Source organism: Pistacia vera, unplaced genomic scaffold (assembly GCF_008641045.1).
Source record: "Pistacia vera cultivar Batoury unplaced genomic scaffold, PisVer_v2 Contig222, whole genome shotgun sequence".
Lineage (NCBI taxonomy): Eukaryota > Viridiplantae > Streptophyta > Magnoliopsida > Sapindales > Anacardiaceae > Pistacia > Pistacia vera.
In genome coordinates this window covers 167270-178560 of record NW_022196027.1, presented here as the reverse complement: position 1 = coordinate 178560, position 11291 = coordinate 167270, and the positions used below count along the sequence as shown (strand labels likewise).

Here is an 11291-nt window from a genome sequence, read left to right as displayed (position 1 = left end):
TCCAGTTTTGGTTATAAACCGGTTTATAACTGAACCAAAAATTCAATTCGGTTAACGGTTTTAAACCGGTTAATTAAGATGGGCTGCATTTGTTCGGCCCAATTCAGTCAAACCCTCCACTTTGGCCCTTTTTTTTCTAGGTTTTTTTTTTTTTTTTTTTTTAACTTGAATAATTTGAATTTATATAATTTTAATGTACATCAAGTAGTAATAATTTAAAATTACAAATCAAAGATGACAAAAACAAAGACATGATGTAGACTCTGATTTCAAATTATAAAGTACACAAAGACATTTACAAATCAAACATATACAAACTGAAAAATAGTCCTCTACCAACTTAGTTTCCACCCTAAAATTACAAATCAAACACATGATTAAAATAACAAACACATTTCCACAAAATCCAAATCAAACACATGACTAAAATAGCAAACACATTTCCCCAAAACAAACATAACAAACACATTTCCACAAAACAAACCTAAGTACATAACAAGCACATTTCCAAATCAAATAGTGAAATGCAAACTTAGAAGATACACAAACAAAGTTCACAAAACAAATACAAATATAACAAATCCACAAAAAGATTTCAAAAGAGGCCTCCAAGCAAGCAATAACTGTCCAACTCCAAGCACATTCCAATCCATTGTCAAATGTCAATTGTCAAAGCAAAAAAAAGTTCCACAACTTGTTAGCTAGCTTCCATTTAAAATTATTATTTTTTTTTTTTATAAGTTTGTCCAATCAAATCTACGAATTAGTAAATAGAAGAACAAATGAAATTAAATAAAGTCATAGTATATACCTCGTTATTGGAAATTTGGATTGCCCTTCAATCATTTAGTTGAGGATGAGTACTTTCTGTTCTTAAAGATGGAAATTCCTCAAAAAGTTGGATAAACAGATAATTAAATAATTGAAAGTATAATTAACAAATCCAACAAAGACATAATTAAATAATAGAAAGTAAAGCAAAAATTTTGCCCAACTCAATTTTCGTTAACTCATCCAAGGTCTCCTTAATGGCTAATGGTGCATGCATAGTCTGAATCCAATCTTGTGTGCAGAGAAGAGCCTCCACCATTTTCGTAGTAAGGGAGCTACGAAATGGATCCAATACATGACCCCCTATACTAAAAGCCAACTCAGATGCAACAGTTGAAACAGGCATAGCCAATACATCGCATGCCATCAAAGAGAGAACTTGATATTTTGTTGAATTCATCTTCCACCATTTCAAGAGATCAAATGTCTTGTCATTGTCATCTTCAACGTCATCCGCTAAATACTTATCCAACTTTGATTTAGGCTGATTAGCTTGGTTTCCAGCCTTTCGCTTTTAAACTTAACCCTCATGTATTCTTGAGGATCAATATCAGCATCACAATCATCAAGTGTACTTGCACCTGGAGATTGCTGACTTGACTACGTAGTAAGACCTCCAACCACCTTACACAAATTGTAATGGTTAAATAAAAACAGCAAATTTTCTATCACTTTTTTCTTTAACTTGTCAGCTGTAAAAGCATCATAAGACTCACCAATCACCCAATCAACATATTCTAACTTGTCCCTAGGGTCTAAAACAACCGCAATGAATAAAATTATGTTGATATTATCAAACATTTGACCAATATTTGTAAATTTTCCCTTCATCCTTACCGCCATAGAACTTAAGCTAAGATCATGACTATGAGACCATTATGAAATCTTCATCCCAATGCCATATATTTGTCACATGTACTCATTACCGGTAACATAAAAAGAGTTAGACACACGTACGATAGCATCATAGAAAATTTTCAGAAGGGGTAACAAGTATCAGGTATATTCCCAATCACTATACGTAGGCAAACCCTTTGACTTGTCCCCACTAGAAAGCTCATCTCTATACTTACTATTTCTATTTCTAATAAGTCAAATGCTCTCTGGAATTTAACTGCAGTATCCAACATCAAATGAGTAGAGTTCCATCTTGTTTTTACATCAAGCACCAAATGACTCTTTCAATTTTTTCTTTCTCCACACTCTATAATTCTCATTAACCTTGTTGGAGAATACCTCACATACCTCACTGTAGCACGAATTCCAACTATGGAGTCATCTATATCTTTTAACCCTTCTTTTACAATCAAACTTAGTATGTGTGCACAACATCTCATGTGAAGAAATTGACCACCCAAGACATTTCCCTACCAACTTGATAACCGAGTCCTAAGGTAGCTTATACCTACATCATTAGAACTTGCATTGTCGACCGTTACTGTGAATACTTTAGAAATACCCTAATCAAGTAAGCACATCTCCACTGCCTTCCCAATGATTAAACCTTTATGACTACTTATAGGACAAAAGTTTAAAATCCTTTTATGTAGTTGTCAATCATCATCGATGAAGTGAGCCGTAAGACACATGTAATTGAGGTTCTGACAACTTGTCCATGTATTAGTGGTGGACAAACTGTGTGATTGAACTTACTGAAAAACTTCTTTAGCTTTTCACTCTCTTCAATATAAATCTTGAAACAATATGTAGCCACAGTCTTACGGGAGGGCATTTGAAACCTAGGCTATGCCACAGTCATCACATGGCAAAACCCCTCACGCTCCACAAAATTAAATGGTAGCTCATCGATAATGATCATTTGGGCAATAGTTTCTCTAATCAAATCTTGATCAAATTTCCATGACAACAATGAAGATTGTGTAGAGGTGGCAACATTACTTGAGAGGTCACGTGATGCTTATTGAAAGAATAACGTCTTTTGTCTTTTGTCCACCATATTCAGAAGATACTTTTTACACCTACTTAAGTGGTTACGTAGACAACTTGTACCACTCTTACTTGGACAAGCAAGAACATTCCCACAATAGTTACAAGTTGCTATCAAATCATCCTTATTCTCACACTCATTTTTGTGAAGTGATCCCACATTTCAGATGTATTCTTCCTACTAATAGTATAGTTCTCACGTTTGGGAGCTAAAGGTATGGATGGTCTTGGTGTAGGTGCTTGAGTGTCATTTGAAGTGTCAAAAGTGGGTGTGTTGTTTTTACTAGTCGAAGATATCTACAATGGCATAAAAAAGGAATATGCATTAACTAATATTTCAACATGTACACAAAATTACCAATGTAATAAAACTCACCAACCTTCCTTAAATCAGTAGTACTTGGGACTTCCTCACTTGAATTTCTGAAATAATTAATTATACACAAAATTCAATCAAAATAATGAACAAAATAAAATACAATTACAGTAAAAAAGAAGTAATTAAATTACCCAAGAGAGGACAACTTCTCGTATGCCTCTTTCAGTCCTTCAATAGGATGGCACTGTTTCATTTTGAAAACTAGAATTCACAAAAAATAAACACATAAATAATCAACACTAACCAGTAGGTAGCAACCACAAACAATTAAACACCCAAAAGGCCTCTATATTACACATTCAAAGAAAACAATACAAATCAAAAGAAGTCATAATTTCTTCAACTTAATACATGTGTTTAGCACTAAATTGTTATTAGTGTGGCATTGAAATGAAATATAATGCAGAGGAACTTCCAAACATGAAATGAAAGAAAGTATGGAGAATTTAATCAAACTAGCTAAATACTAGGCTTAGTGAAAGATACCCATAATTAAAGAAAACACATAAAAGAGTATGTTTTAAGTATAAAGGCAATCTGCTAATGTAACAGATTACCCTAAAACCTTAAGCAGTTAAAGAGAGTGATGTTGATATCAGGAAAAAACTGACGAACATGAATTTGGCTATTGTCATAACTCCTTTAGAACTTTACCCTATACTTAAAAGACCTTGAAGGACCTCACCAGTCACCAATGTTTCTGATGTTTACTTAAAGGGTTGAGACTAAAGATTAATGTCTCTCGCTCACAGTCACATCCATATTCCAGTCTACAACCAACCAAGACATTCAACATTCACATACCCTTCGGAGGAAAACTCTCAATTGATCAATTTTATCATTGAAGAAAAACAACCAAAGACATTACCCCCTATGGGGAGCTTACACTTAAATAACATACTAATTAAAAACTTAGAATATAAAAAAACTTACAAAGCAAAGAGATGAGGTCACACACTGGAAACATATGACGACGTGGAGACTGGAGTGACAACGGTGACTACAGTTGAGGTCATGCAGTAGGCACGCACGAGGGACCTGGGAAACCCAGACGCGGCCGGTGGCCCGAGTCTAACATAAACCAGGGACTCGGGAGCAACCTGAGGTTGGTTGAGGCGTGAAAATTGAGAGAGTGAGAGTTAGTGAGATGGAGACTGCAGCGACTAGGTGAAGAAAGAAGATCAACGACTGGGAGCAAAAAGTTTAAGAAATTTGTACCTGAGGCTGGCTGTGGCTGAGGTGTGAGAACTAAGAGAGTGAGAATGAGAGTTACTGAGACCGCGACTGTAATGAGCCAGCGACTTGGTAAAGAAAGAAGAATGGTGACTGCAACTAACCGGTGTCTGCCGACTATTGAGCAAAAGATCGGTGACCGGTGAGCAAAAGAAAGAAGAATGGTGACTGCAACTACCTGGTATCTGGTGAGCAAAGATCGGCAGCGTGAGAAATTTGTGTGGCTGAGGCGTGACCTCGTGAGAACTGAGAACTGAGAGAGACAGAGAGTGAGAGTGAGAGTTACTGAGTTTGCTTATTGACTGGTAAGCAAAGATCGGCGGTGACGCAGCGTGAGAAATTTGTGTGGTTGAGGCGTGGCCATGTGAGAACTTAGAATTGAGAGAGACAGAGAGTGAGAGGCTGAGTGATTGAGAGTTACTGAGTTAGCCAGTTAGGGATTGCAAATTTGCAATTGTAAAAATCCCCAAAAGTGCAAAACATATAATTTTTTTAAAAAAATTCGGTTAAAAAAACTAGTTCCGAGTAACCGGAATTAATTTGACCAAAAACCGAAATTGAACCAGATATTTAGTTTTTTTTTTAAATAATCAAACCAAAACCCAAAAAAACTGGACTTTCGGTCCTGTTCGATTTTCGGGTTTTTTTTCCACCCGTATCGGGGAAGAGAATGGTGGTGGTGTAAGGTTGCAAAGATGCTGAAATCGGAAACGGAATATAAAATTGAGTAGTAAAGTGGTAGTTTAAAAGTTTTTGGGTGAGAAAGTGTCATTAAGACATTATTTGGGTAGAAAAAAGTTGTTTGCTCTTTATATGTAGTACCAAAATAGTATGGTAACTTATTTCCATAATTTTTATTCTCATGGCTTATGCTAAGACTATTAACATTATGATAATTTTAAAATTTATAAAAAAAATATAAATTAATCTTTAAAATAAAGATATAATATTTGTGATTTATCATTCTTAATATTCTTATTAACCAATAGCCACATGGTTGTTTAGTGATTTTAGTCTACGGGAGAATCACTTAATTAACCAAATAAGAGGTCCTATATTTTCCATTTTTTCCTCTTTTTACCCCCTCTTTTTCTTTGCGTTCACTTTAAAGGGAATATATTTCACAAAACACCCTTAAAGTCTGCTTAGGAGTTTCATGGTAGCAGTTATGAAGATAAACCATCGCAGCAGTTTTGAAGGTAAACCACAATAACGGTTTTAAGGGGTTTTTAGTAGTGGATTTTAAAACACCCAACTTGTGCTTGAGAGTTTATTTTCCAACGGTTCTGACAGTTTTTTAAAATGATAAATTTACATATATGCCCATAAAAATACTCCGATTCAATTGGTACTTGGCAATTTTGTTTTTTCAATTACACAGTAAGGGTTTTTAATTTGTTTTCTATTTATTACTATTTTATAACTTCAAATGTGATAAAGTCTTCTTATCATTCTTCGGCATTCTTTGCAGCATCTGGAATGATTGAAAAATTTTAACTCCACTTCTCCAAGAAAGCATCTAGAAATGAGATTTTAATAATTTTTTTGTATGTTGCTTAAAATTATTTTATATTTAATATGGTTGGTGACACGCATAATATGGTTAATTTTTTTTTTGGATATAATTGGGATAGTTTTGTAGTGGATAGGGTATTTGTGGAATAAAATTTTAAAATCAATCAAAACATCCAGATTTGAAAGGTTTATAAACCCTTAAAAAATACACTATACTGGTTTTGGGGGGTTTTTGAGCCAGTCAAAACCAGTGTATAAAAAATCTGACAAATAATAGTTTTAGAGCACCTCATAATCAGTCTAATTAAAAAACCTCCAAAATCATTGGAAAAAAAAAACACCTAAGCAAGCCCTTAGCGCTCATATCTCTTGGATGGTGACTTTCCCACTTTGTAGCGAAGTTTACCCTTAAACCTCAAATATAGTATCACAGACACCCCTGACCCTAACTCTGTTATTTGGCGTTAGTGTGAAAGGGTCAAAAGAGTCAATCCGCTTAGAAAAGAAAAACAAAACCTAATCAAGATACGTAAACCGTTTTTGGTACTTCAAAAAATATCTTTCATCTTCTTCCTGTCGTTTCCTTTGAAGAACACCAAATTTGCCCCAGTCCCACGCTCAAAATCTAATTCAAATCACAATCAAAATCATCATCCTCGCCGCCCACCATCTCCTTCGTCACGGCCATCAAAACATTAAATCAAATGATTTTTTATATTATTTAATTAAAAATAATAAAAAAACGACCTACTTAATTAATCAAAAATTGATGAAAACGAAATTCATTCAATTTCGCAACCGTCTCTATCATCACCAACTCCTCCAAAATTATCTCATTTCAAAACAACATGAAAGCAAAACATTTTCACATAAGTCCAGAATCAAAAAAACCTACAATCAAAGAAATAAAATCTCATTCCAAAACCTCATCCCCTCTGTCTACTAAAATCAATCCCAAACCCAAGATAGAAAAAACACACAAAAAAGAAAGAATTTGGAGAAACAGGAGGTGCGGAAAAAACCGCGGATCTGCAAGGTGTGGAGCGTATTCACCGATGCTTTTTGTTGTGGCTGTGAAAGTGAGGGGTTGGTTTGCAGACCTGGTATCTGGACTATGGTCGGCCAATGGCCATGGTCGTCGGCTTGGGGCTATTGGCCATGAGTTATTCCTTTTTAAAAAAAGAAAAAATAGTTTATTCTTTTATATTGTTCTTTTTATTTTGGTGAATAGGAAACATTTGTGAGAGAGAAGGTTTGATGCTTTTTCTAAAATTATGTTAGGCAAAAGGACGAAAATACTCTTTCACCGTTAACTTTAACGTTGAAAATAGAAAATTGGGTGAAATGTCGATAGTTTCTCAAACCAGGGGTGGCAATGATTTCACCAAACTTAGGGTGGAAAAATATTTTTCGGTCCAAGTTTAAAATTTTCTTTCCAATAAATTTTTTACGAATTAAACTTATATCTGTATATGGCAAGTTTTTAAAGAATAAAAAATTATTTGGGTGGTAAGAATAAAAATAAATATAAAAAAATCAATATCCTGGGTGATCAATCAATGATATGATTGTGTAAAATATAAGAGTATTAAAATCAATTAATAATTTTCTGTATCAAACAATAATAGAGATCATAGTAACAACAATAATCAAAACCAATATTATTGCCATATATAAGTGTTAACGGTGGAGTACTCATATCTATTTATTTTGAATTTAAAAACCGATCAAGACTCAGGCCTTCACTAATCTTATCTTTCAGATGATGATCAAGAGAAGGGAGGCCCCAGAGCATTATCCTTGCTGGATGGGTGTAATTACAGTCAATGAAATTACCGTGTTAGTCACTAATTTAAAATAAATTATTAATAAAAAGACTTCAATTAGATTGGATAACTACAAAATATGATTGACCTACCATTTAAATTAAGTAAACAATAAATATTAGTTCACTATCTAATCTCACAAATTATTTCTCACAACTTTTATGTGTTAGTTAAAAAAAAAAAAATTGAGAGCCTTCACCTACAAGTTATTAAAAGGAATTTGTGAGATTATGTTGTAAATTTAATATCGACTTTTAGTGAAACATAAGTCTCCCACACATCCAAAATTACGTTGAACATAATATTGCGTAGAATAAATTAATACCAAAAAAGGGTTAGTAATTGTAGGCGAGGAATCCTACATGGTTAATGACTGCCCAATTAAAAATCCTTTTGATTTTGCAAGTTCTACTCCAACTATGACAAATCTTTCCTCTTATATATCGCTTATTCTTCTTCTTTTTAACTTTTTGACTCTCTCATTGATTCTGCCTTCTGATTGTTTAAATAAGTATCGATTACGCATTCTTTGGCCTCCCAAGTTTCTGTCTTCGCTTTTGCGTTCTATTTGAAGGTTAGTATCCTTCAGTCTTTTTCTTATCTTAATTAATTGCTGTTCAGATAATCACAGAGAAGAATTATTATTCAAGTTCTAACATTGCTGTTCGGTTTAATTATCTGTCAGATTTTTTTTAATATTATTATGATTACTATTCAACTATGAGAGCGCTATGTTGTGCAAGGAAAATTGCACAAATAACCATATTTTCTTCCTAACATATTGAGTCTGAGTCCATTATTTTAATTAATTGATTTTATAAGGTTTTGTTATCTCCATTAAAGACATTTGTAGTAGAGATGACAATGGGTCTGATATTTTCGTGTACCTAGTCTGTCTCGAAAATGTCAGGTTTGGGCTTAGGCTTAGGCCTGATTTTAAGGCCGACCTCTGGTATGGGTTAGGCTTAGGTGTGTCTTTAGGCTCGGCCCGGCCCGGCCTGACAATTTTAATATTAATTATACTAAATTATCCTTATACTATATATTTAATTATAAAATTATCTTACATATATATGCTCATTTTTTTCCAAACATGCACTTTATGCACTTTGTGGAAAATTATTTATATATTTAGTAAGTATTAAAAAATAAATTAATATTTAAAAATTGTTTCTAGAATTAAAAATATAAAAAAAATTAGAATTTATTAATATTTAAAAATTCACATTATAAAAATTGACAAGCTTGGGTTGGGCCTGAGGTTACAAAAAGCATGTCGGGCCGAGTTGGGCTTTACCTGTTATACCCGTGATGGGCCTAAGCTGAGTTGAGCCTTTGTCATGAGGTCGGGCTTGGGCCTAGGCCAAGGGGTACCCTATTCCGGCCCGGCCCATTGCCATCACTAGTTTGTAGAAAAAAAAAAAAAAAAAAAAAAAAGAGGAACTTTTAAGGGAAACAAGATATGCATGTTCCTTCCAGGACATGTTAATTATTCTTATGCTTCACTGCAGTCATCCAAAAAAAAAAATTTGTTTACCAGAATAAATAAGGCCTTAAAAATTTGTTAGAGATTCATCTTGGTTTAGTTACAAGTAGAGAGTTTCTTAAATCAGATTGTTTTGTTTTGTTTTGTTTTTCTTCCAAAGATTTAAGTTGAAGCAGAAATCGAAGCAACATTATGGGCTGTGTCTGTAGTTGTTTTCATGTTCCGGATCCTGAACAGAATTTAAATACTTCCAGCAGTGGAAGCTTCTGCTGTCTATGTGGCTTCCTTCACACCGTAATCAACAAGGTATGCTTTGGGATTTCATGTACTTAATTTCCTATAGTCCTTTTGTTCTAAAATTTTAATTTCTATTATACCTTAAATTCTGTTGAGTCTATTAACTCCTATGAAGATTTAATTGGAAAATAATCATAGTTGTCTCAGTATGAACAATATTGAACCAGAGAAGTATGAAATACTTTCCCCTCAAAAGCCTGATGATGTTTAGTTTTTTCATATTTAACTTTCCTGAACAGAAAGAGCCTCAATAGGATTTTCTGGGTTTCACAAACTAAATGATTTAAGCTTCTGAATATCAAGAACACCTTCTGTACTCTGTCCGAGTCCTATTAAGTTTGTTAACATTTTTACAAAATGTAGTAGTAGCTAGTTGCTTCATTAATATTAGAAAATTTCAACTGTTTTTTAAAGTGTATTTTTTCTTAATAATATGAAGCGATCCTTCTACCTGCAGTATAAATCATTATACAGCAATAACCAAATCAGGAACCTTCCACTAAGTGATGAGCGGCCAGTCTCATTGACTTCTATTGTGCCATCTGACATTCCACAGTCTCAAGCTACAACATCTGTTCCGAGAACTTTGTCATTTAATGTCAATTCCAGCCATTCCAATTTACAGCAGGACAGTCTTGTTACAATAAATGAGCGCGGCGCAGCTCCGTTGCACTTGAACAGACAGTCAAATTCACAACAACTTAGAAATAGTGATCAAAGTACCCAGAAACTTGTAAATTCCTCATTGAAGTTATCATTCAATAAAACGAAACCTGGTTATGTCCATGAATCATTCGAAGATGAGGATGCCTGTCCAACGTGTCTGGAAGGTAAAACTTCTTGAATCTGTCGTTTTGATAATAGTCAACAGACATTATAGCAAAACTTCCAAAGTAGTTTCTTGAAATTTGAAAAATGATAATTTGCTGCATGATTGGATTCATGGTAATTAATCTTCGAATTAAATTTGTGTTGACAGAGTATACCCCTGAAAATCCAAGGATAGTTACAAAATGTTTTCACCATTACCATCTTAGCTGTATATACGAGTGGATGGAGAGAAGTCCAACCTGTCCTGTTTGCAGCAAGGTATAGATTTCTGTTTGTGTTGACTACTTAATCTTCATTGGAGAAAAATTAAACTCTTAATTGTTAAAACTGACATATTACTGCTTGTTTACATAATTAATTTTTGGTGCATTAAATTGAACTCTATTGGGAGTGTGACATTGCAGGTGATGGTATTTGATGAAATAGTCTAATCGAAGGGAAATGGTAGCTGGGGTTATGCAAAAACTAGAGACGAACAGATTACTGGTGAGGGATATAAAATTATAGCATAGAGAAGGCCAAGTTTTCTTTATTGGTACTCATATTACAAGTATAACGGTGCAACTTCATGTTTCTTACATGGAATTATAATAGAATTTTTATCCCATGGAAGATGTTTCAATTCAAGATTTTTTACTTCAACTTTAATTTATTTAGTTCAGTTTAATCTAAAACATACTTAATAATAATAATCATATCAACAATATATGAGAATTGTTTTATCATGGTAATGATCCTACAAAATCAAGTTTTAACAAAAAATTTGGGAAAACGAATAGGAGGCGATTTTCATAACTGGGATGAGACTTTTAGGTTAAAATTTGACTTAAATGCTTAAATTTTCATATGTTCATACATCATAGACCAATCATTAAAACATAAAATTAGTAAAAAAAAAAAAAAAAAAAAAAAGATGAAAAGAATCAAAAGATCCCAACCACCCTAA

General features: G+C 33.5%; 1 protein-coding gene across 1 annotated transcript; it reads left to right on the top strand.

The window, feature by feature from the left end:
* The first annotated feature begins 9409 nt into the window (after positions 1-9409).
* LOC116130486 (E3 ubiquitin-protein ligase At3g02290-like) lies at positions 9410-10776 on the top strand. Its single transcript, XM_031416227.1, has 4 exons — positions 9410-9523; positions 9954-10344; positions 10494-10603; positions 10750-10776. The coding sequence occupies exons 1-4, from the start codon at positions 9410-9412 to the stop codon at positions 10774-10776; spliced, it is 642 nt and encodes a 213-aa protein (XP_031272087.1).
* The last annotated feature ends 515 nt before the right edge of the window (positions 10777-11291 follow it).

Excerpts from the sequence above, each read along its gene's own strand:
- LOC116130486 (XM_031416227.1), top strand. The coding sequence starts at position 9,410 with ATGGGCTGTGTCTGTAGTTGTTTTCATGTTCCGGATCCTGAACAGAAT. Across the intron at positions 10,345-10,493 it reads CTGTCCAACGTGTCTGGAAG|AGTATACCCCTGAAAATCCA; the intron begins GTAAAACTTCTT and ends TTGTGTTGACAG. Across the intron at positions 10,604-10,749 it reads CCTGTCCTGTTTGCAGCAAG|GTGATGGTATTTGATGAAAT; the intron begins GTATAGATTTCT and ends GTGACATTGCAG.